The sequence below is a fragment of the Perognathus longimembris genome, chromosome 2 (genome assembly GCF_023159225.1).
Source record: "Perognathus longimembris pacificus isolate PPM17 chromosome 2, ASM2315922v1, whole genome shotgun sequence".
NCBI classification, from domain to species: domain Eukaryota; kingdom Metazoa; phylum Chordata; class Mammalia; order Rodentia; family Heteromyidae; genus Perognathus; species Perognathus longimembris.
In genome coordinates this window covers 2,166,611-2,191,277 of record NC_063162.1, presented here as the reverse complement: position 1 = coordinate 2,191,277, position 24,667 = coordinate 2,166,611, and the positions used below count along the sequence as shown (strand labels likewise).

Genomic DNA, 24,667 nt, shown 5'->3' with positions numbered 1-24,667 from the left:
ATTTGCCCCTGTGTGTGTGTGTGTGTGTGTGTGTGTGTGTGTGTGTGTGTCTAAATGGGAGCCCATATTTGGGTCTAAGATCCACATATGAAAGAAAACATCCTTTGTCTTTCTGGGCCTGACTTACTTACTTCACCCATTTTCCTGCAAATGACATTTCATTTTTCCTGATGGCAGCATAAATTTCAATATATATGTGTGTGTATGTATGTATATAATATATACATATACATATATATTCCATTTATTTGTTGTGGGTCGTCTGGGCAACTAAAACTCCAGTGACTTTTTAAAATTCCCTTGCTAAGTTGTGGATTATTTTGGGTTGTCTGTCTATGCAGTTATGTAATTTGTGAATCATGCCATCTTTTCTGTTCTGTTCTGTTCTTTATGTGTTTATTTATTATTGCTCATTGCTCAGCCCAGTTCTTCTAGCAAGATCTCTAGCAGAAGCAATGATAATAAGCTCCCTGAAGCCACAGAGGAAGAATTCATATTTTAATATTAAGTACACTGTTAGATGTGAGCTTTGTAAAAATAGGTATAGTTCATCATATTCAGGAAGAGTCCTTTCTTTCTTTCTTTCTTTCTTTCTTTCTTTCTTTCTTTCTTTCTTTCTTTCTTTCTTCTCTCTCTCTCTCTCTCTCTCTCTCTCTCTCTCTCTTTCTTTCTTTCTTTCTTTCTTTCTTTCTTTCTTTCTTTCTTTCTTTCTTTCCTAGTCCTGGGGCTTCAGGCTCAGGGCCTGAGCACTGTCCCTGGCTTCTTTTTGCTCAAGGCTAGCACTCTACCTCTTGAGCCACAGCACCACCTCCAGCTTTTTATGTTTATGTGGTGCTCAGGAATCGAACCCAGCGCTTCGTGCATGCTAGGCAAGCACTCTACCACTAAGCCATATTCCCAGCCTTAAGGAAGAGCTTTTCTATTCCAGTTCTCTGAGCATTTAAACCATGAGTGGGAATTGAATGTTACTATCTTGAGATAGTCCTGTGTGTTTTTGTTCCTTTCCTTTGTTAACATGGTAAATAGCATTCAAAGATATTTAAATATTTGCCTGATATTTCTGACATAAACCTCATGTCATGCTACATTACTTGTGGACTCAAGTTACTAGTGACTGGCTTAGGGTCTCATGCCTGTGTTTGCCAGCAGTACTGGCTTGTGATTCTCTTTGCAGTCCATGACATAATGGCATTAACCAGAGCCCTGCTCTGCACTCTACTCTAGACTTGCTCGTCCTGCCAGACGGCACCTTTGCGTCCTCAGACATATGCTCCACTCCTCTCAGCTGGTAACCGCGGCTCCGCTCTCTATTCCCATGCTTCTGACTTTCACAGCCTGCACAGAGGCGAAATGATTTCCTTCCTCCTTCTGCCTTGTATGGAGAACAATGTCTGCCAGGTTTCTCCATGCTCTTGCAGATGGCACAATATCATGTTCTCGCTCTCTCTGTCTGTCTACCATCAATCCTATCTATCTGCCAATCTATCTATCTATCTATCTATCTATCTATCTATCTATCTATCTATCTATCTATCTATCATCTGTTGATGGCACTTGTCTTTTTCTCTGAATTCTGTGAATTGTGCTTCCATGAACGTGGAAACCCACGGTTGTCCACAAGGTGCTAACTCCATGCCCTGTGGAGATGCAACCAGGAGAGGAATTACTGGGTTCTATGGTGGCTTTCTTTTAAATCTTCTGAGAAGTCCTGATACTGACTTTATCCTGACTGTGTCGATTTACATTTCCACCAACTGGGCACAGGGCTGCCTCATCCAGACCCGCTCCAACAGATTCCATCTCTTGTCTTTGTGATGAGAATCATAGGCCGAGTCATGACTTTGAGTCCATTGCTGTGGTGAGCAGTGATGTCCAGTGCCTTTTGGATACCTGCTGACCATTTGTGCATTTTCTGGGGAAAATGCCTTTATATCTATTCTTTTGACGATTTTTAATTGGATCATTTATTTGCTGATGCGGTGGGCTTTTATGTGAGTTCCTTGTAGATTTTAGAAATCAACTCCTAGCCATGTGAAAATACTTTCTGCCATCCTGTAGCTGGTCGCTTCCCAGTGCCTATTACTTCTGCTCTGCAGTTGCTTTTCTAACCTTATGAGGTCCTGCTCACTCTTGTCCTGCCTGCTGAGCTTTGGTGTGATAGCCCGAAAGTCATTGTGACAGCCCAGGTCAGAGGTTTTCATTGTCCTCTAAGACACTGTTTCAGATCTTGCACTGACTTCTCTTCCTTGCTTTGAGCTGATGGTTTCGCATGTGGCATAGGAGAATGACCCACGCTCATTCTTTTGCCTGTGGACATTTAGTTATTTCCACCTTTCTTATGTATTCTTGGTGCTCTGATCAGTTAGTTGACCAAATATACTTAGTTCTGGGTTTCCTCTTCTTCTCTATACTTGTAAACACGTATTGGCTATTTGATTACTCTAGCTTTTACTTTGAAATTAAGAAATACAGTGACTCTATGTTTTTCCTGTAAGATTGCTTTGGATAGTCAGGGTATTTATGGTTTTGTCGTTGGTATTTTGAAGGCGCTTGGTGGGGTCTTCATGCTACTTTGGGTATCGCTACCTATTTAACAGTGCTATTTTTTTCCCTAATTCATCTTTTTATACAATGTGACTTTTGTCTCCTAAGAGATTTTTTGTTTTTTTTTCTTCAGTTTTGAGAAATTTGAATTGGATGCATTAGAGTTTTCCTGGTATGCATGTTTTTGGTTCTTGCTTTGCTGAAGTTTTTTTTTGCCAGTCCTGGGGCTTGGACTCAGTGCCTGAGCACTGTCCCTGGCTTCTTTTTGCTCAAGGCTAGCACTCTGCCACTTGAGCCACAGCGCCACTTCTGGCCATTTTCTGTATATGTGGTGCTGGGGAATCGAACCCAGGTCTTCATGTATATGAGGCAAGCGCTCTTGCCACTAGGCTATATCCCCAGTCCCTTTGCTGAAGTTTTTGACTCTATGGATCAGTGATCTTTACTAGTTCTGCATAATTCTCACCTGTTATGTTTTCAAATGTTGTTTCTACCTTATTGTGAGTCCTGTCCCATCCCTTGGGGACTCTGGTTAAATTCTAGACCATTAAGCACATGGTAGCATGCCACAGCCCCAGTGATTGATTGTTTTTATTTTTCTTCTGTGCTTCAAGGTGAGCCTTTAAAATCAGTATTTCTATGAGTGTGTCACCTGTCTTGTGCTGAGGGCACCGGGTCTGGGGTGCAGTTTGCCGTGCATTTTGATTTTAACTTTCCTTTTCAGATGGAGAACATCGTCTTGTCAGCTACAGGGATCAGCACCGTCTGTGCCCCTCTGAGGTCCCGGTGTGGGCGAGGCCGGGTCCGCAGGCAGCACCCTGCCTGCGCCGGGGCCCCTTCTGCCCAGGAGCAGCCTCTGCAGCGCCCCACTCCACGGGACACTTTCTCTGTGGGGTATTTGCTCATGTAGACACCGCAGCCACCATCGCCAGTGCTTTAGAAGTGAAACCTTCTGAGCCGCGCGCGCCAGCTCCGCGGATCTGCGTCTCGCTTCAACAGTGTTTGGACGGAACAGACGCGGGCACTCCTCTTTTCCACTCACAACCTCTGACCCTCAGCTTCTCGCCCGTCTCCTGCTTCCAGGACCAACCAACGCTGCTTTTGTGTGTGTGTGTGTGTGTGTGTGTGTGTGTGTGTGTGTGTGTGTGTGTGTGTGGTTAGCTCTGTATCGACGACTAGCCATGACCTCCCAGATCCATCAGAATTATTCCACCGGGGTGGAGGCTGCTGTCAACCGACTGGTCAACTTGCATTTGCGGGCCTCTTACACCTGCCTCTCTCTGGGCTACGATGTCGATGGCGACGACGTGGCCCTGGACGGCACGGGCCACTTCTTCCTCGAGCTGGCGGAGGAGACGCGTGAGGGCGCCCACCGCCTCCTGAAGATGCAGAACCGGCGCGGGGGCCACGCGCTGCTCCAGGATGTGCAGAAGCCTTCTGAAGATGAGTCGGGGAAAACCGTGGAGGCCATGGAAGCCGCCCTGAGCCTGGAGAAGAACCTGAACCAAGCCATTTTGGATCTTCGTGCCTTGGGTTCTGCACACACAGACCCCCATCTCGGTGACTTCCTAGAGAACCACGTCCTGGATAAAGAGGTGAAGCTCATCAAGAAGATGGGGGACCACCTCACCAACCTCCGCAGGCTGGCTTCCCCTCAGGCCGGGCTGGGCGAGTATCTCTTTGACCGTCTCACCCTCAAGCACGACTAGAGGACCCCGGAGTCCAGCAGCCTCTGGGGGCCATCTGTGCATCGTGTGACTTCAGGGTTTCCACCTGAGCCTCTCCCTCTAGCCACGGGCAACTTCCTAACTAACCACCCGGAGCCCTTCCCAAGCCTTGGACCAGATGAAATAAAGATTTTGCAGCAAAAAAAAAAAAAAAAGAAGTAAAACCTTCTGTAAATCATCCGTCTTTGTTCTACTTGCTGCAGTGGAACCACTGGTTAGCTATGACCTACTTGGAACAAATGTCTCAAATCTGGCTTTATAATCTATTTATTCCTACTAACATGTTCTAAAACATTTTCCTTTAAGGAAATTTATATTAGTAAATATACGTCTATAAGATGATTTTCAAAGCTGCAGGTTTAAATGGATCCACAGTTGGCTACTTAGTGATTCCCAGGCCTGCGTTAGCTGTCCTTCTTGTGGCTGCTTAGGGATGGGATGAGAAACCGAGGCGCTTCGCAGTGCTTTTGCTCACCTTCCACGTGTGGAGTGTTACGGTTGGCTAAAGTCTGCGGACTTTGCCGTGATTTCCCAGACGAGGCCTGGGTATTTCCCTTTTTCCTAACACGTTGTTTCCGCGCCTTGAAGGTGGCGGTTGTCGGCCCTGCGGGGCTGCCAAGGCCGCCCCAGGCGGTGAGGGTGGTCAGGGCGCCCATCGCGCCACAGACGCTGTGGGGAGCGGGGGACACCTGTCCACTTCCCATCGCACGGCAGTCAGCTTTCCCCGTCCGTCCGTCCGTCCGTCCGCTGAAAACCCTCCAGCTGCCATCAGTCACCCGGTCCTGACTCCTCGCGTTCACCAGAGGCTCCCGTGGGGAGCGAGAGGCCGGCCCCCGGGGCGGGGCGCCTTCCGCGCACGCCCAAGGCTCAGCGTCCTGGACACCCAGCTTCAGACGAGCGCGGGCTCGGCACGGGCACGTGTCAGTCGGGTGCGTGAGGACTTAGAGACTGTCGGGCGAGACTCGCTCCTGCCAGGCACACACCGTCGCCCCGCGTGGGTCCCGGTCTTCAGGGGTGGGGCGAGGAGGCTGCTGTTCTCCCTCAGCGTCTGGGAATGCCCCTCCTGTCAGTCCATGCCTTCTTCAGGGTGCGAGGTCAGCGGAGGGGCCGGGAGGAAAGTCCCGGCGTCCTTCCCGGCCGAGGGGCGGGCGGGCGGCCACAGAAGCCCGTGGTTGTGCGTGGTGGGAAATCCCGTGTGCGAGGACCCCACCGTCCTCGCACCTCGCGCGGTCGGATCCGGGGCGTGCTCTTCCCGCCCTCCCGCCCGGAGCTCTGCCCCGTGGCCGTTCAGACTTCACAGCAGGTGCATAGGGGAAAACATCCCACGTGGAATCAGCTGCGGACCACGCTCCGGGCTCAGAAGACACGCGTCCTCGGAGACGGCCGCCCGTCCCGGCCCCGCGGGCGGGAAGCTCAGGGCTCACCGTCCTGCCCCGGCTCGCCCGGCCCGGCGCAGCCTCTTTCCCAACCCGCTTCCGCTCTTCTCCCAATCCGTCCAGCGGCCGTCGGCGGAACGCGCGTCTCTTACAGTGAGCCACTTCAGATCTCTCATGGCAGTGGGCGGTGGTGTCAATAATAAACTCATTCTGGATCCATGACCTCCAACAGGAGCAGGCCATAGGGGTGGCGTCATGATGCCATTTACTCCCTGTCCCATGCAAACACCTTTGCAAACCGTCTTTATCCTCTTCCGACCGCTCGCAGCTTCATTCTCCGCCTTCAGTCTCGCCGAGTTGTCACCCGCAGCTTCATGCGGAGAGCAGTTGCCAGAGGAGATTCGTCTGCTTTCTAGAAACCCTTGTGCCCTTCCACTTTCTTGCTGTGGAATTGTAAGAAGCCCCTACTGCGATGGGACCCAGGCCTTCGGGAAGAGTTGAGCTTTCTGTTGGTTTTACAACTTTTTTTTTTAAATTTAAACTTTTGTTGTCAAGGTGGTGTACAGAGGGGTTACAGTTACATCATACATAAGGTAGTGAGTGAATCTCTTGTCAAACCTGTTACCTCCTCCCTTATTTTTCTCCCACCTTCCCTTCTCCCCAATTCCTCCCCCCCTACTGAGTTGTACAGTGAGTTTACAACACATTGCCGTGTACATGTTGCTGCTGCAGTGGTTTGCCTTTTACCCTTTGCCTCAGCATTTTGCTGCTCCCCTTCCCTTCCCTCATTCAGACAAACGTCTATACAAAACTCAGGGTACCGAACTGAAATACAGTGACAACAAGGGCTGAACCATATGGAAGATAGACCAAAGAAATAAATTCACAGAGTGTGAGTCTCCATGTGTAGCCCAGGCTGGCTTTGAACCTCCCGTCCACACAACCTCGCCTCTTCAGGGCTGGCCTCGAACCTCCCGTCCACACGCCCTGCCTCCTCGAACCTTCCGTCCACACGCCCTGCCTCCTCGAACCTTCCGTCCACACGCCCTGCCTCTTCAGCGCTGGGATTGCAGGGACCACACCAGCACGTCTGCATTTTATCCTCCGGCCCGACGGGGCCAGTGCCGCCTGACAGTGACACTGGGAGGGACAAAGGAGAAGGTGCCCCGTGGCTGGCCAGCCCCTCCCGCGGCACTTGCTCTGCTCTTCCCCTCTAGGCTTGGCCGGAGGGACCCTCTTTCCGGCAGCTTCTCTCTCTCCACGCTCCTGTCTGCGCCCTCAGGCGGCGTGGTGACCGCCACCCTTTGACGGTGAGCTGAGCCGTCGCGCGCCCTGCGGGGCAGCAGCACTAGTTGGATGTCTGCAGGCAGGGAGCTCCTGCCAGGCGGGAGTCCTGAGCCCCCGGCTGCCGGAGGGAGGCTGGCCAGCCCGCGGCTCTGCCCGCCCTCTCGAGCCAGGCCTGTCGGCACGCGCTCTTTGGGCGCTCGTGCATTCTGACAGCGGCTTGTGTCTGCCGGTTCCTGTGTCTGCCGTGCCCGGTCGCCGCAGGCCGGGGGGCCTTCCTGCACGCGGCCTCCTTTCCTCCCCTCCGCCCTTCCTAGGCCCCTCCCTCAGCGCGGATGGCGTTGGGGTCCGTGCATACCCCTGCTTTCCCACCGTCGCTGGTGAGGGGCCCAAGGACCTACTCCAGGGCTGTGGCTGGAGGTGAGTGGCGTTCCCAGAGCATCCTTTGTCCCCTGTCCCCCTCCCAGGCCCTGGTCCCCCCTCTCCCCCTCCGGCCAAGAGCTAGCACTGACTTGAAGCCCTGCCAGCCCTACCTAGGCTTTGGGATTTCATTTCCCCCTAACCTCCTAGTGCCGGGTATATTTCCCTTGTCGGAGCCCGTGTCCACTCGGAAACCCCACTGTGGGGGGGGATGAGGAGGGGGGCTTGAGCCGTCGGGCCACATCCAGGAGGCAGGGCACCGCCCCGTCCAGGCTGAGCCACCTGGCCTCGCGGCTCGGCCTTGGCACCGCAGAAGACAGAGCTCAACTTGCGCCGTCAGCTCCGGGCCTTGCTCTCCAGGCCCGGGGGCCTCGCGGTCGAGAGGTGCGGACCCCGCCCACCAGGGCAGCGCGGCCCACCTGCAGAATGCCCTCGGTATCGCGGACATTCGCTCCAGACCGATCAGCACATTCGGCCGGGCTGGGTGGCACCGCGGCCCTGAACTTGCTGGGGTGGGGGCACTCCCGACCGGAGCAGGGTCTCATCCACCCGACCGGCCGAGGGGGGCATGCTCCTGTCCGGAGCAGGACGGGCGGAGGGGGACGGGGACGAGGACGGGGCCCAGCCGGGGCCTTCCCGTCCCGCGCTCCTCTGCGCCGGCATGCAGTCTGGATGGCGCACACTTGCCTTGTGGTTAGGATGGCCACTTCCGGTGCTCTCGTGGCTTCCGTGAGCGAGAGAGCGAGTCTTCCAGACGCCCAGGCCTTGCCCTTGTGTGTGCTGTAGTCAGTGGCGGAGCTGCGGGGGGGGGGGTGCCCTGCTCCCCACCCCCACCCCCTCTGCCGTCAGCAGCCCCACAGACCGGCTGGCGTGGGGCTGGCCGCGTCCCCTCCTGAGCACGCGCGGCGGGCCATCTCCGTGCTTGGCGAGCTGACAGCGGAGCCTGGAATTGTGGGGGAGTTCCGGGGGCGGGGGACAGAAGGTGGTGGATAAATGCTGGGTTGCCTTCCTCCTTGCGGGCATCTAGAGCGCGGCGGCGCCGAGCTGGAGCGCGCCTCTCTGGCCGTCTCCTTCCGCGCCGCCTCCCGTTCCCCACTCCGGGTCAGCGCCTCTGTCCGCGTCCCAGAGTGGAGCCCGGGTTTGGGAGCGCGCTCGGCCCAAATGGAGGCGACGGCTGGCTTCAGCGGCCCTGGGGGCGGGGGGATCCCGAAGGCCCCGACGGCTCCGAGTTCTCACGCGGGTGGGAGGGGATGTCTGGTTCCACGGACCCTCCACGCAGCCGCATGGGGGCGGGGCCACAGGGCCTGGGCATCTGCATTGCCACGAGCCAGCCAGGGGCCCGTGAGCAGCTCGCTGTGCTGGAGGAACCGCAGACATGGCCTCCCGAGCCTCCCTTCTCAAGGGCTCTGCTTGACGGCCTCCCGCCTCCCTCCCAAGCCCCCGGGTGAGACCATCCTGGACGGAGCGAGCGTGAGAACCGGCCTGTGCTGCTGGGGACTCCGTCCATGAAGAAGGCAGGGGAGGCGGCGGCGCCGTGGCCGCGGCTCTCCTCCTGCCCCGACGGCGGCCCTGACCTGGCACCCGTCCACCCCCAGCCCACGTGCTCCAGGAGGAGGGCTGCGACTTCACCAGCCCCCGGGGGCCTTCTGCGGTGGCTGTGGCAGGAGGCGGAGCTCCTCCGGGGAGGGGAAGGAAGGAGCACTGTGCGTGTCCGCACGCTCCTCGTATTCACATCTCGCTCCATGGCGCTCCTGAGCGCCAAGCCGACGCTTTCGTGCAGCGGGGAGAGAGTTGAGCATCGCTAAACTCTCAAGACATTCGCGAAAATGCCGCGGGATTTGTTTTGTTGTTGTTGACTTACATTTTTTTTCTTGAGTATTATGTACTGTAGCACAGTCAGGAAAAGAGAAAAGTATCTCCTGCCGTGAGAAACCAAACCGCGTTAAACCAAGTTCAGATCCCCCTCTGCGGGAGCAGCTGGGCCCTCTGGCCTCCTGGGCTCCTGGCCTCCTGGGCTCCTGGCCTCCTGGGCTCCTGGCTTGGGCTCCTGGGCTCCTGGGCTCCCCTGGGCTCCTGGGCTCCTGGCCCCCTGGGCTCCTGGCCCCCTGGGCTCCTGGGCTCCTGGGCTCCTGGGCTCCCTGGGCTCCTGGGCTCCTGGCCCCCTGGGCTCCTGGCCCCCTGGGCTCCTGGGCTCCTGGGCTCCTGGGCTCCTGGGCCCCTGGGCTCCTGGGCCCCCTGGGCTCCTGGCCTCCTGGGCTCCTGGCCTCCTGGGCTCCTGGGCTCCTGGGCCCCCTGGGCCCCTGGCTCCTGGGCCCTGGGCCCCCTGGGCTCCTGGCCTCCTGGGCTCCTGGCCCCCTGGGCTCCTGGGCTCCTGGCCCCCTGGGCCCCTCCTGGGCTCCTGGCCCTGGGCCCTGGCCCCCTGGGCTCCTGGCCTCCTGGGCTCCTGGCCCCCTGGGCTCCTGGGCTCCTGGGCTCCTGGCCTGGGCTCCTGGGCTCCTGGCCCTGGGCTCCTGGGCTCCTGGCCCCCTGGGCTCCTGGGCTCCTGGGCTCCTGGCCCCCTGGGCTCCTGGGCTCCTGGCCCCCTGGCCCCCTGGGCTCCTCCTGGGCTCCTGGGCCCCCTGGGCTCCTGGGCTCCTGGGCCCTGGGCTCCTGGGCTCCTGGCTCCTGGGCTCCTGGCCCCCTGGGCTCCTGGGCTCCTGGGCTCCTGGCCCCCTGGCCTCCTGGGCTCCTGGGCTCCTGGGCTCCTGGCCTCCTGGGCTCCTGGCCTCCTGGGCTCCTGGGCCCCTGGCCCTGGGCTCCTGGGCTCCTGGCCCTGGCCTCCTGGGCTCCTGGGCTCCTGGGCTGTGCTCATCCATCCGGTAATGTCCAGTCGTCAGCTTTCTACGCCGCACAGGTGAACATGTGGCAAACGAGCCTCAGCGCTGACTTCGTCTCTGCACTCGTGGTCACACGGGGCTGCGTGGGGAGATTGGGATGGCCATTACGCAGCCATGTTTTGGGGAGTCCCTCCTTCTGGGAGATATGCATCTGGTGTGCCCAGAACGCTGGGATCCGCAGGGCGTTGCTCACCACAAAGCCCATCCACCTATGTGCCACGCACCACATGTCGCATCTGTGGCCTGAGGCCCGCCGGCTGCGAGGCTCCGGGGTGAGCGGGGGTGGCATCTGTGGCCTGAGGCCCGCCGGCTGCGAGGCTCCGGGGTGAGCGGGGGTGGCATCTGGGCCGTGTGTGGGCCTCCACCCAGCGCAAGCCAAATGAGTCAAGCGAGGTTCCTTTGAGATGCTCCGCGCGGGAGAAGGACTTTCCGGGGCTTAGTTGCCTGATGTTTGTCCAGCATCTTATGCTCTCCGCTCTCCGAGGCCCGAGGGTGTTGGGAGGAAGCGCTGGCGGTGTGTGGGGCTCACGAGTCAGCCGCTGAGAGTAGGGTGGATTCAGACGGGCTGTCACCGGGCCGCATCAGGGAGGTAGATCAGGGCTTCCCCTCTCGGTTTCCGTCCGGGGCCTGTTTTGAACGGGTGGAGCGTAGCTCGAGGGGGACAGAACCGTGAGGCTCAGGCTTTTCTCTGCGCAGCTCGGGCTGTGTGTGTCCTGGCCGCCCCCAGGAATACGTTAGCCTACGAGGAAGCCCGTACCATTGCTGTTGGCCACAGCCGTCTCTTTTGTCACTCCACCCCAAGGCTGTTCCAGACGGCACTCGGATGCTGGATTTCCTATAGGGGACCCCCACACTCTGGCTATGACAGGGGGTTCTCCCAGGAATAAAGGAGTTAAATTATGGAAACGCTCCCATCAAGTCCCACTTGTTCCCAGGCTTAAGGCAGGTCCAGGTCTGTCAGGGAGCTCCGGTTTCCCAGGCGTCTGCTCTCCCCACTGAAGTCCATCCCCATCCCACACCCTCCGCTCTCCTGGGCCGCTGTGGATGGGAGAAGAAGGTGACAGGAAAGTGCAGCGGGACTTTCTCCTTGCTCAGGCGTGGTAGAGGGAGAGTCACCGCCACCCCTCCTAGCGCTTCGGCCCGCCGCGAGACGGACGGGGCACCGGGTTCGTTGTCTGTTCCGCGGCGTTCCTCTCGGGGAGCCAGGCGTGTAGGTCTTCCTTTTGGCATGCAGCCCGTAGGCGCCGCCAAGCACTCCTGCCCTGGAGTGCCCTGCTCCTGCGTGCCCTGGGCATGTCTGTTCCTGGTTCCGTCTTTTCTACGTCCTGTGCTTGCTGTTCTTTGTACGGTTGCCCCGTTCCTCCCGGGTTTCAGGTGCCTGGAGGGAAGTAGAGAAGAGGAGCCAAAAATTAAAGCTGCCACAAGAGAAATAAGGGAAGAAAAAGGAAAATAAAAAATCCAAAGGGATCCAGGAGGAAACTTCTATCTTACTAAGATGGAGGTTCCCTCCCCCCCTTTCAGGCTCCATCTCACTAATATTTGCTTACTTCCTCTTATTTAGAGGGTTAGGATTCAATAGTTTTGATTTCTGCCCGTCCCAGTCTGCCTACACTTTTTCTTGCGTCTTCTTTTTAGGCTTGGTGCCTCCAGCTGGTATGCAGAAACACGGGGAAAGTAGTTGTCATCAAGCTGCCACTTTTCACTCTGTTTTATTTGTTTTCCAGATTTGTTGATCCCTCGTGATGGACAGACCATATACCCTGAGTTGTCTTGTCAAACATGAAAGCTTTGAGTTAGGGGTGGAGATTAGGTGCAATTTATATTTTGCTTTGCTTTGTTTTGAGAGCTGCTGTTCTGAAATGTGGTATCATCACTTACGGCTTTTCTTTGACCCGAGGGTCTTAGCATGGTATGAAATGAACCATCGACACCATGTCCGGGTTCCCTGGACAGGAATTGCTGCACCGTGGCTTGAGGATAGGTACTGTGCAATGGATATAGGAAAATAGGTACATTTTTCTTTACTCATGTGTTTCTTCTCAGTCTGGCACTCAGAACGCTGCAGTGCACTGCAGTGTGACGTTGCTGCATGCTGACCGTGCTTTGAGCGGTCTCTGTCCACTCCCATCCTGCCCCTTCACTCCGATGGGCGCTCACTAGGCCGTGGGTACCACTTTACTGCGGCGAGAGCGTTGGTTGCGTTGGTAGAAGGTGAGGGCTCGGAGCTGAGCAGTGCTCACGGGGCTCCAGGTGCTCCAGAGGCCAGGGAGCTGGCAGAGGTGCTGGAGCTGGATCCGACTCCTGTTTGGATGTGGGGGTGAAGAGACTGGGGGAGGGGGAGAGGCGTGGGGAAGGGAGCCAGTGGGACCAGAGCTGACGGTTCACGTGAGGGCAGATGGCTGGGAGGACATCAGGACGTGGAAGGACAGCCAGGCCTTCCACGGTCCAGACTCGGGAATTGGGGGCCCCAGCGCAGCAGACACAACTTCAGATCTGAAGGTCAGGACAGCAGGGCGCGTCAGCCGCTGGGCTTCCCGTGGGTGTTGTTTTTCTGTTTCCAGCTTCTTTGACGTCTTGCTCGTCTCTTTATGACCTTTTTTCTTCTTGCTCCTTTTGCATTTCCTGATGGTGGAAGCCCTGATCGCTGGTTGGAGACTTCCTTCTGTTCCAGTTTCAGAAGTTGCTGTTACAATTTTCCTGTGAGCACTGCTTTCGTTGTGTTTTGTACATATCGATAGGTTATATTTTCCTGTTTATTAAATTTAAAATGTTTTCTGATTTCCCTTATGAGTTCTGCTTTGACCCGTGGGTTATTAAGAAGTGTGTTGCTTCATTTGGCATTTGGGCATTTTTCAGATATGTTTCTGTTACTGATTTCTAATTTAACTCCATTTCGGTCAGAGAGCATGTTTCATATGATTTTAATTCTTTAGTATTGGTGGAAATTCGCCTTAAGGCTAGACTATGGCCTATATTGATGAATACTTAATTTAATCTTGAGAAGAATCTGTCACTGGATGGAATGTTCCATAAATGACAATGAGGTCAAGCTAGTCGATGGTGTCGCCCCTGTGTTTCATGTCCTTGCTGGGTTTTGGTCTACTTGTGATGTGAATGGCTCTGAGAGGCGGGTCTCCCCGTGTTTGCAGGCATTCTGCCCATGGTGGTCCCCAGTGGGTCGCGTGTGTGAGGCTCTGAGAGGCGGGTCTCCCCGTGTTGGCAGGCATTCTGCCCGCGGTGGTCTCCAGTGGGTCGCGTGTGTGAGGCTCTGAGAGGCCGGTCTCCCTGTGTTTGCAGGCATTCTGCCCACGGTGGTCCCCAGTGGGTCGCGTGTGTGAGGCTCTGAGAGGCGGGTCTCCCTGTGTTTGCAGACATTCTGCCCGCGGTGGTCCCCAGTGGGTCGCACGTGGGAGAGGTCTGCTGATGTCCCTCTCAGGCTTCCTTCTAAGCGTTGTCACAGCTGTCCCGCCCCGCTCTCTCCAGCCCCCTACGGCGTTGAGGGGCGCCGTCTCCATGTGCTGCGCACCAGGCTTCCTGCTGCCCGTTGGCCAGCGTCTCAGCACGGAAGCCCTTTCCGGGCAGGGTCCACACTTGACACATCGCAGAAACCCTTCCGGTCTTCACTTGTCCCCAGAGGTGTGTGCAGCAGGGTGGAGCTGGTGCAGACACCGCAAGCAGCGCTGCGCTCCGCCTGTTTGCGCTCCTCGGCAGCCAGAGCGGCGGGGCAGAGCCGCCCAGCCCGTCCGCAGCCCCATTGCTGACTTGCTCACTCTGGGGGCCCAGCAGCTTCACCTTTTGATTTGGTTCTCTTTTACCTTTCTTCTTTTTTTCCCCACCATTCTTGGGACTTGAACTCAGGGCTTGAGCACTGTCCCTGAGCTTCTTTTGCTCATAGCTAGCTAGCACTCTACCATTTGAGCCACAGCGCTACTTCTGGCCTTTTCTGTGTATGTGGTGCTGAGGAATTGAACCCAGGGCTTCATGCATGGTAGGCAAGCGCTCAATCACTAGGCCAGATTCCAGCCCCTCCTTCAACTTTCTAGAAGTGGATAGTTGCTCATTTCCATCTTCTAAGAAACAAGGTGGGGCCTGAAATCAGAACCAGAGAACCTCCTGAGATGCCTGCAGGGCTGAGAGTCCTGTCATGGGCTGACCTCGAACGGTGACACTGAGATGTCAACACGGAGGGGAGTGCAGACAAGCCAGGAGCAGGGTCAGGATGAGGGCGGTCACCAGGGGAGGGGACAGGATGACAGTGGTCACCAGGGGAGGGGACAGGATGTCAGTGGTCACCAGGGGAGGGGACAGGATGGCAGTGGTCCCCAGGAGAGGGGACAGGATGGCAGTGGTCACCATGGGAGGGGACAGGATGGCAGTGGTCACCAGGGGATGGGACGAGATGGCACTGGTCCCCAGGAGAGGGGACAGGATGATTGCGGTCACCCCTGGGTTACAGGATCACAGTAGACTTCCATCACAGTAGACTTCCACCACAGTGTTATTTTGAAGCTATTTTTCCGTGAATGCTTTTTTCTCCATCTGAAGATAAACATCTCCACATCAAAGACAAGGTTTGTTTTTCCCTGTTTAATGCTTACTTTCCAGTGGACCGGTGTGCCCCAGGTGTCTGGCAGCTGACGGGGAGAGGAAATGGCTCTGTCACATCCCATTAGCCGCGATGGAGCCTCCGTCCTGTGGTCAGCGATTTGTCCCGCCGCAGGGCTGACCTGTGAGCAGGAGCTCAGCCGCCGCTTCCTAAAGTGCTCCTGCTTGCTCGATTTGACCACTTGTCAGGTTTCCATCATCCGGGCCGCCGGGGCCCCTGTGTCCGGGAATAGGAGGCGACGAGAAGAGCACAGACTGTTCATCGACCTCTGGGAAATGGGAGTGATGCACTGGAAAGCGCGAGCTTGGAGCTGGAAACTTGGAGGGGCCGCTCCTTCCACCAGCCTGCCAGGGCGGGCTCTGCATTCAGGGACGTGGCGGGGGGGGGGGGACGCGGCCCGAAGCTGGCCACAGAGGCCGAGGGACGTGGCGGGGGGGGGGGGACGCGGCCCGAAGCTGGCCACAGAGGCCGAGGGACGTGGCGGGGGGGGGACGCGGCCCGAGGCTGGCCACAGAGGTCGAGGGACATGGCAGGAGGGGGGACGCGGCCCGAGGCTGGCCACAGAGGCCGAGGGACGTGGCAGGGGAGGGGACGCGGCCCGAGGCTGGCCACAGAGGCCGAGGGACGTGGCAGGAGGGGGGACGTGGCAGGGGAGGGGATGCGGCCCGAGGCTGGCCACAGAGGCCGAGGGACGTGGCGGGGGGGACGCGGCCCGAGGCTGGCCACAGAGGCCGAGGGACGTGGCGGGGGGGGACGCGGCCCGAGGCTGGCCACAGAGGCCGAGGGACGTGGCGGGGGGGACGCGGCCCGAGGCTGGCCACAGAGGCCGAGGGACGTGGCGGGGGGGGACGCGGCCCGAGGCTGGCCTCAGAGGCCGAGGGACGTGGCGGGGGGGGGGGGACGCGGCCCGAGGCTGGCCACAGAGGCCGAGGGACGTGGCGGGGGGGGGACGCGGCCCGAGGCTGGCCACAGAGGCCGAGGGACGTGGCGGGGGGGGGACGCGGCCCGAGGCTGGCCACAGAGGCCGAGGGACGTGGCGGGGGGGGGGGGACGCGGCCCGAGGCTGGCCACAGAGGCCGCCCGTGAGCCCCGGAGTCTTCAGGGTGCTGGAATGTGTACGCTGACATTTCTGTGGAAAATTTTGACAGGTTTTGAAGTGGATAATGAGGGAAAAGAGACCTCACTGCGCTGGTTCTGCAGCAGTGCCGTATGCGCATTATCTCAGATCGTTGAGTGACCGGAACAGCGTTCTAAGGCGGAAAACCCACAGGCAGGCATGGCTTTCACTACGGCTTTTCCTAGATGGGGGTATTGTGTGCCTGTGTGTGTGTGTGTGTGTGTGTGTGTGTGGTGCACACACATGGCCTGGAAAGATCCTGTAGCTTGAGGACCCGAGGTTTGGTGTGCTGGGGGTGAGGAGTGGTTCTTAGTTACCCGCACCAGCCCGTAGTCACCCTAACAACTCGCCGTGCACTTGCCTATAGGTCATAGACGTCTCTCATTTGGTTGGTACTTCCCCCAGGAAATGCTGCTAGTAATAATAATAATAGTAGTAGTAGTAGCAGAGCTTACCTGCTGGGGAATGACAGGTGCTTTTCCGTGAGCCGACCCATCAATAGCTGTGGGTTACGAGGGGCAAAGGTAGTATTGGTGTTTCTCCCGGAGCCCTCCTTCTTCGTACGGGTGGGGGTTCTGCGGGTCAGGCTGGGGTCGCTGGGCCCCCTGGCTGGCGTGGTCGGCCCTGAGCCCGCTCGCAGCGGTTCTGGGAGACACAGACCGGGAGCCGTTTCTGCAGACATTTCCCAGCCCGGCGAGGCCGCCCCTCTGTCCCAGCCCGGCACAGCAGTGGCCACGAAGGGCTGTGCCCAGCGGGAGGGCACTGAGCTTCTCCGGTTGCCTTCGAGCATGACGCGGCCTGCCGCTCCCGGCGGAGATGGCGACCTAAATGGGAGAATGAGGCTGGATTAAATGACTCATTAAATGTCCCCTCCATGAAAGCCAGGGTGGGGATGTGGAGCCAAGGGCGGTGAGCCTGAGACGTGCCAGGAAGCAGAGCTTGGAAGCCTCCCTCTCGGCCAGTCCCAGTGTCGACAGCCCCCTTGCTGCCCCGGGTCCCCGGCCAGGAGGGGCCTCTCCCGGAGGGGGCGGCGTCCCCGGTAGGTATTGCCGCACAAAGGGAGTGAACGCGGTGCTGCTGTCAGGTGGCAGGCGAAGGCCTGACCTTGACCCGACCTCCCAGGCCCAGGAGGGTGCTGTGGGCACAGCCTGCGTCCGAGCGAGCAACCGGCCGTGTTCTGTGTTCTTCCCACTCCCAGCGAGGCGATAGTGTCGGGTGTTGACGGTATCGCCAATTGTACAGAGTAAAGGAAAAGTTTCCAGTGGAGCCGGGGAACTCAGAGGCGGTGGGATGGGTATAGGTGGAGGGCGCAGAGAATGATGGGAAGGGTGGCGGCTGATAAAGATGCACTGTGTGCATAAATCCCGCCCCGCCCCAGTGCTGGCTTCACTCATTTTGCTTCCGGTCGTATAGTAGGAAGACGGAAGGGTAGCTTGGGACGAGTCTTCCTGCCAGAAGGAGACGCTCTTTGCCTGAATGTTGGCTCGAGCGGCCAGGTGAGGCGTTCACAGGGTAGCAGACGTGTCATCGGGGCTGACAGCAATCAGTTGATCGTGTGAACTGCCGTGAGCCGGGAGTGAAGATTTGAAGGTGTTCACGTTAGACGTATGCGAAGGCCGTCCCTTCAGGGAGGTGGTGACGCAGGGCGGACGCCCTTCGGAGGTTGTGCGTTTAGTGGGGTGTGCCGGGTCTTTGTTCATCCCATACCTAAGCCAGAAGTGGGAAACTATACTTGGTGGGTTTGTTTTTGGTTTTGTGCAATCCCTTGAGAAGGATCGTGAGGAGGCGCACGACTCTAGCAGTGCTGAACGAGGAGAGAACCGTCTGGGAACAGTCAGGGGCCACGCCCAAGGGGGCTGCGAGTCACCACCAGAGAAAACGCGAGGGCATCTGACGCCTGCCGTCCCAGGGGCCACAAACAGGAGGGTGTGCGGAGCCCAGGCTAGCCCAGGCGCCCCGTGGACTGGCGGAGAGGCCCGGCCCAGTGCCTTCCTTCTCTGCCCGATGCCTTCGCACAGGCTACTCGGATCCGTAGTGAACTGCCCTTTGCCTCAGGATCTGGAACCGTGTGGGTGCGCTCACGCGGGGTGCGCCCACGTGCGCTCACGCCGATGCACATCTAGTAGAACAGCAGACAGGTAGAACCCACACGTGGCGATGGACACCGGGTGCAGAGTTGCCTCGTCGCCTGTCGGGGTGGCAGGCCCGTCGGGCTCCCTCGGCCTCCTGGGGTCGAGGCCGCTGCTCACAGTGGGCGGGGCTGGAGGGGCCAGCCGGTGCCCAGTCAGCAAAGGACGACGCGATGCCAGTGCGCGTGTCGCCGCGGGCCTCAGGACCGGGCTGTCTGGGACGTGCAGAGTAAGGGTCGTGGGGGCTGGGGGAGACGGGAGGGACCCAGGCGTAGGCCGGCACCCACAAGACGCGTGGGTGCAAGGTCTCAAGTACCAGGGCTGTTGTTCTGTTTGTTTATCGGCGATACTAGGGATGGAACCCAGGCCTCGAGCTGGCTAGACGAGTACTCCACCGCTGGAGCCCCCGTCCCAATCTAGGACCGTGATCTCCCTACCCCCGTGTTCTGAGTAAACGAGGCTACAGGCAGGCACCACCGTGCCTGCTTTGTTTTTGAGAAAAGGCCCATGCCCGGCCTCTGTTCCATTTTAAATAGGACACCATTTCTCTCCTTACTAACGGTTTACTCTGTGCTCAGTGCTGAAATACACCGCCCTAGGCGACCCCACAAAGCCTCTGGGAAGTGGCTCTTCCGTGTGTGGGGAGCTCAGGTAGCTTGTCCACTCCCTCTGGGGACTGACGCGTCCTCCGTGACTCCCAAGTCTCTCGTTGCAAGCACGTCATTTTCTCATCGTGGCTTTCGTGTTGAAGTCTTTCGCATTTCTCACATCGCGTCGTGGTGGAGGTGGGGCGGGACACACGTTTCTTCCAAGGGAACAATACCTTGGTTATTTAGAGCTATTTAATATTTATAAGTACTTTTCAACCTAAGGTGGAAGTTTTAGTGAAATAATATAGAGAATGGCTCCATTGGCCGTGTTTTCCTCATTTATAATAGCTTCAACAGTTATTTTAAAACATGGCAGAGCCCGGCATCAGTAACCATTTCCCTTATTTACTATGTTTCCACCCCTGTACCCGGGCCTGTCTGACTAATAAATCATCAGTTTGGATTCTCAAATACATAAACAGAATACTATGCTGTGCAATAGGGAAAGGAGCACTTACTAGAAAGTACTCCTTGTTTTCCTGCCCTTGTTGTCCTAGACGTTAGTTCCTTCGTGGTTTAGGAAGAAGTGCGTGGTCAGCGGGCAGGAGGAAGCCACCGCTCCCCGCAACCTCGCTCCCCGCAGAGACGCCCGCTCGCTTCCAGTTCCTCCCCCCAGCTATCCTGCTGGGCGAGGAGGGTGAGCTGCCCGGCTGGTTCGGCCTTTCCGCTTTTCCTCTGGCTCCTTCTGCTCTGTGCTGACGCGCGGAAGCACAGACAGCGGGCAGGGAGGACGCGGAGAGCCCGGAGATGCAGCGTGTGAGCGCTCTTCCCCGAGGCCACCGCTCGTCCGTGCGGCCTCGGCTCCGTCGTTACGGACAGGGTCTCCTCGCAAGGTTCCACCGCGCCCGGCGAGGGCGACCCGGCGCTCCCAGGCTCCCGTGACCCACGGAGCAGGAGGACCCCGCGTCTCCACCGAGGGAGGCGCTTCCGCCAGGGGCCCCCTTCTCCTCCCTGCTCGAAGCCCGCCCGCCCGCCACTGTGTCGGTCCCATCCGGAAGCGCGGCCTCTCCTGGAGGGCACCCGAGCCTCTGCTCTCCCGTTCAGTGCAGGGCTTTCTTCACGTGCAAAGGTAGGGTTCCTTTTATGTGGTCGGGCATCCCTTCGGTGACTCCGTGTGGGGGTGGCCTCCTGGGCTCCCTGTTGGCGCTCACCACCTTGGAAGGCTGGTTTTACCTGGACACTGTTCTGCTGGGGTCGGGTCCAGCTGTCTTTTGGAGTGAGGCTGTGGAAGGGCCGCCCACATACTCGAGCGGCCCTTGTTCTCGGCCGGTAACTCCCCGTGGGTTCTCTGGAGAGGGCACCTTCCTCCAGGAAGGAGAACCGGGCCAGGCTTAGGGTCTTATTTGTGTGTGGGGTAACTCCTTCCTTTAGGAACGTGTCTGTGCTTCCGCCAGGTGTTCTGAGTTCTTCTCCGATGTGCTTCAGGGGGAGCGATGGCTGACAGGATCAGAAAGGAGGGTCTTGTGGGGTCCAACATCGGTTCGTGATCTTCCCTGGGAATGTGGAGCGGTAGCCCCTGTCTGGCGTTCAGACAGATCACTTTGCTCTGGGCCGCGAAGGGCACTGTCCCCCGAGTGTCTACCATCCACATCTCTCTTTGGCTGGCCTCTAGCTGGGCTGCGGTGGCCTCGTGCTGTGTTAGCCAGCTGGGGTTTCCGATCCGAAGGGGAAATGGAATTGATCAGAAATAGCACAGTCGAGCGCTGCGTAGAGGTCTTGGGGGATGGCGCTGCCCAGTAAGAGCAGATAGAACGGGGCCTTCGTTAACGAGGTCTTCCGTCCCTCCCTCCCTGGCTGCCGCTCCCCTGGCTTCTCCTGGGTCCGCTTCTTGGGGGTCCTCTGGGGCTGGTGGCTGTGGTCCCTCCCGGGTCCTCTTCCGGTTCGGGGTCCTCTTTCCTCAGTAAGGCGCCAGGTATGCCCGTCGGTCTCTTCACGTGTCCCTCGCCGTGTCGGGCCGAGCGTGGGCCGAGCCTCCGCAGACAGCCGTGGGCTCCCTGTGTTCTCACACGGGAGCACGAGGGGAGGGAGCTCGCAAGATCGCTGCCCCCATGCAGGAGGACTCCATCCTCAACCTCTCACCTCCTCCCCCTGAGCTACTACTTTATGGGTGACGTGTTCCGCATATCAGTTTTGGGGTGCACCAGCATACAGTCTTCTCTATGCCCCGATGGCACAGCCCTTCTGCTGCTGGAGTCCTACGGCTACCTGGGCTCCTTCCTCTTGTGTCTTCGGTCTGCCTGGAGGCAGGACACTGAGCAGCCTGGCCCTGGCCACTTAGAGAAGACCTTCCTGTCTCTGGCCAGAAGGCAGAAGGCAGAAATCCCTCCTGTGAGAGGCCGCCAGAGCCCAGCCCGCTCCTGGGAGAAAGGAGCCCACCGCTGGAGTGGCCGCCTTTGGGAAGCTGGTTCTGTGGAGAGACCCTAACAGCACGCGCCCCTCCGTGGTGTCATTAGAGGCGGCATCCACCCCGCGGCGGCGCCACAGCAGACGTTCAAGGCAGCTAAGGCTCCTCCCAAACTTCCACCACAAGACAAGGCGCACAACAGAAGCCTCAGCCAGGCTGCGGAACAGGGCGCTCGCTAGCTGTGGAATTGCACCCCGTGAGCAGCGGGGGGCTGAGTGGAACCCAAGGCCCCTGGCAGAGAGCCTGGATAGGCCACTGCGAGTCGGCTCGTGGCTGGGCTGGGGACTCTGGTTTTGTCACAGCTGCTAGGGAAGGATGCAATTCCAATCAAAAGTGACAAAGGCAAAGGCAGATTCTGAAGGCATCCAGGGGCTGCCCCTCCTCCTCTCTCCCCCTCAGGAGTCCCCAAGAGCTCACTCTTATCTTCTAGCACATCTTCCCGGTTTCCGCCGGGAGTTTGCATCGAGGCTGGCCACCGAGCCGCTCTGCCTGGAACGTGACAGGCTTTCGGCCTCCCTGGAGGATGGCGGGTGTGCCATAGGGAACGAGGGGGCCTCCTTGCAGGCGAAGCGTTCTAACAGAGCAGAGCAGCTGGGCCGGCTGCTCCTGCCCTGTGGTCACTGCTTCTCAGAGACCTGGGTCTCCTGGGGGAATGGCTTCTTAAAGAAGTGCCACCAGTGTCTTTAGCTTTCTGAAAATAGGTGCTTGCCACTCACCGGTTCCCTAATGTCTGTCTCCGTTTCCAACCCAATAAGCGTGACAGGCCGGGAAAGTGTTTTCAGTGACAGAGGTGCAGCTCTGGAGACCTCAAGGCTCGGCGCAAGAGCCGCGGCACCCGGAGCCCCAGCTCCGTCCCTCCGCCCTCGAATCAATGCGGCCACGCCCAGCCGAGGGTGCCAGCCTGCTACAGAGGCGGAAACACGCAGGTGCCGGCTGACGCCGCAGCCGCACAGGGCACCCCCGACAGCCCCAAGCTCTGCGAGGGAGGCCTCCGCCCCGGCCTCCCTCTGTGCGTGGAACCTTGCCAGGCGCTGATGTGTAAAGGTGAGGGATGATACTAACGCGACACAGAATTGGGGCTGCTAGAACACTTGAAGTTAGTAGCTTGTTGAGTATTTTAAGAAAAACTGCAAACGGAACATGAGTATTTGCTTTCCTCATTGCAGACCTGCCGCAGTCGTGTCTTCTCCCTGCGGTGATTCTCTAAAGCAGTGCTCGCAGACGCACGCCGACGATGCCCTGCCTCGTGGAGTCCTCCGAGCGCGTGGCCCGGGCCCTCGGGAGCAGCAGGGTCCTGAGCTGGGAGCCGCCCGCTGGACCTGTCGTGATCTGGGCAGTGGCACAGTGCTGAACTCGGTCCCCTTGGTGGTCAGGGCAGTGGCACAGTGCTGAACTCGGTCCCCTTGGTGGTCAGGGCAGTGGCGCAGGGCTGAACTCGGTCCCCTTGGTGGTCAGGGCAGTGGCACAGTGCTGAACTCGGTCCCTGTGGAGGTCAGGGCAGTGGCACAGGGCTGACCTGCACCTTGGCTCAGCAAAGTCTCTTTTAAAGAAGTAGAAGGCTGACAAAGGCTGGGGCAGTGACCTGCTCATTACACCATCCATCCACTCGGTGAATATTAATGGAGTCCGAATTTAGAGCAAAACATAGATGGCTGAATGTGCTGTCTATATCAGCTCACACGATCGCTCCCTGTGCCTGAGTTTAATCATAGCTGTGAGAACAACTCTAAGTGCATTAGGCCTGAAAGGGCAAAAGAGCCACGGGTTAGCTTTGGGGTGCTCTGGACTTACAAGCCATGTGACCGCAGCTGGTCAGGGAGACGGGCAGTGGTCTGCTCGGGTGTGCGGAGCTGGCCTCGCCGACGGGACTGGTGCAGGAAGGAAGGAGGCGGCCGTGAGCACAGGAGGTGTGCGTGGCTGTTGTGAGCACAGGAGGTGTGCGTGGCTGTTGTGTGTGAGCACAGGAGGTGTGCGTGGCTGTTGTGAGCACAGGAGGTGTGCGTGGCTGTTGTGAGCACAGGAGGTGTTTGTGACTGTTGTGTGTGAGCACAGGAGGTGTGCGTGACTGTTGTGTGTGAGCACAGGAGGTGTGCGTGACTGTTGTGAGCACAGGAGGTGTGCGTGGCTGTTGTGTGTGAGCACAGGAGGTGTGCGTGGCTGTTGTGTGTGAGCACAGGAGGTGTGCGTGGCTGTTGTGAGCACAGGAGGTGTGCGTGGCTGTTGTGAGCACAGGAGGTGTGCGTGACTGTTGTGTGTGAGCACAGGAGGTGTGCGTGACTGTTGTGAGCACAGGAGGTGTGCGTGGCTGTTGTGTGTGAGCACAGGAGGTGTGCGTGGCTGTTTTGAGCACAGGAGGTGTGCGTGGCTGTTGTGAGCACAGGAGGTGTGCGTGGCTGTTGTGAGCACAGGAGGTGTGTGTGACTGTTGTGTGTGAGCACAGGAGGTGTGCGTGGCTGTTGTGTGTGAGCACAGGAGGTGTGCGTGGCTGTTGTGAGCACAGGAGGTGTGCATGGCTGTTGTGAGCACAGGAGGTGTGTGTGACTGTTGTGTGTGAGCACAGGAGGTGTGCGTGACTGTTGTGAGCACAGGAGGTGTGCGTGGCTGTTGACTGTGAGCACAGGAGGTGTGTGTGACTGTTGTGTGTGAGCACAGGAGGTGTGCGTGACTGTTGTGAGCACAGGAGGTGTGCGTGGCTGTTGACTGTGAGCACAGGAGGTGTGCGTGGCTGTTGTGAGCACAGGAGGTGTGCGTGGCTGTTGTGAGCACAGGAGGTGTGCGTGGCTGTTGACTGTGAGCACAGGAGGTGTGTGTGACTGTTGTGTGTGAGCACAGGAGGTGTGCGTGACTGTTGTGAGCACAGGAGGTGTGCGTGGCTGTTGACTGTGAGCACAGGAGGTGTGCGTGGCTGTTGTGAGCACAGGAGGTGTGCGTGGCTGTTGTGTGTGAGCACAGGAGGTGTGCGTGGCTGTTGTGTGTGAGCACAGGAGGTGTGCGTGACTGTTGTGAGCACAGGAGGTGTGCCGTGGCTGTTGTGAGCACAGGAGGTGTGCGTGGCTGTTGTGAGCACAGGAGGTGTGCGTGGCTGTTGTGTGTGAGCACAGGAGGTGTGCGTGGCTGTTGTGTGTGAGCACAGGAGGTGTGCGTGACTGTTGTGAGCACAGGAGGTGTGCCGTGGCTGTTGTGAGCACAGGAGGTGTGCGTGGCTGTTGTGTGTGAGCACAGGAGGTGTGCGTGGCTGTTGACTGTGAGCACAGGAGGTGTGCCGAGGTTGTTCACTGTGCTTCCACACTCGGCTGTCACAAGCTCACACTTGCTCCACGCGAAGCACCGAGTGGGCGCCGGGCAGGGGTCCCGGGTCCCGGGTCCGCCGTGCCGCGTCACCGCCCCACCCACCTTCCCAGCACGTCCTCCTGAGCCTCCCCGGGGCTGGGGGGGGCGGGCTGCGGCCCCGCGGGATACACGTGACGTCGCCGAGGTGCCCGGCTCTCAGGCCGGGTGGAAGGTCTCACTTGCTGTGCAGCCGTTCCCGCCTGG

At 58.5% G+C, this 24,667-nt stretch overlaps 1 protein-coding gene and 1 long non-coding RNA gene across 4 annotated transcripts; one reads left to right on the top strand and one right to left on the bottom strand.

Annotated features, from left to right (window-relative positions):
* The first annotated feature begins 3,583 nt into the window (after positions 1-3,583).
* Positions 3,584-4,314, top strand: LOC125342562 (ferritin light chain-like). Of its 3 annotated transcripts, none has more exons than XM_048334817.1 (2): positions 3,584-3,645; positions 3,688-4,307. In XM_048334817.1, the coding sequence occupies exon 2, from the start codon at positions 3,726-3,728 to the stop codon at positions 4,251-4,253; it is 528 nt and encodes a 175-aa protein (XP_048190774.1). In that variant the 5' UTR covers positions 3,584-3,645; positions 3,688-3,725; the 3' UTR covers positions 4,254-4,307. The 3 variants fall into 3 exon arrangements, with proteins under 3 accessions (XP_048190774.1, XP_048190793.1, XP_048190783.1); XM_048334836.1 differs by having other exon boundaries at positions 3,588-3,657; positions 3,697-4,314; XM_048334826.1 differs by having other exon boundaries at positions 3,588-3,640; positions 3,683-4,313.
* On the bottom strand, positions 4,247-16,082 carry LOC125342575. Its single transcript, XR_007209243.1, has 3 exons — positions 16,072-16,082; positions 12,596-12,600; positions 4,247-4,379 (listed from the first exon to the last, which is right to left on the bottom strand). It is a non-coding gene; the product is annotated as an uncharacterized LOC125342575 (long non-coding RNA).
* Between the last annotated feature and the right edge of the window lie 8,585 nt (positions 16,083-24,667).

What these genes read in the sequence shown, in the direction of transcription:
- LOC125342562 (XM_048334836.1), top strand. Translation starts at nt 3,726, where the DNA reads ATGACCTCCCAGATCCATCAGAATTATTCCACCGGGGTGGAGGCTGCT.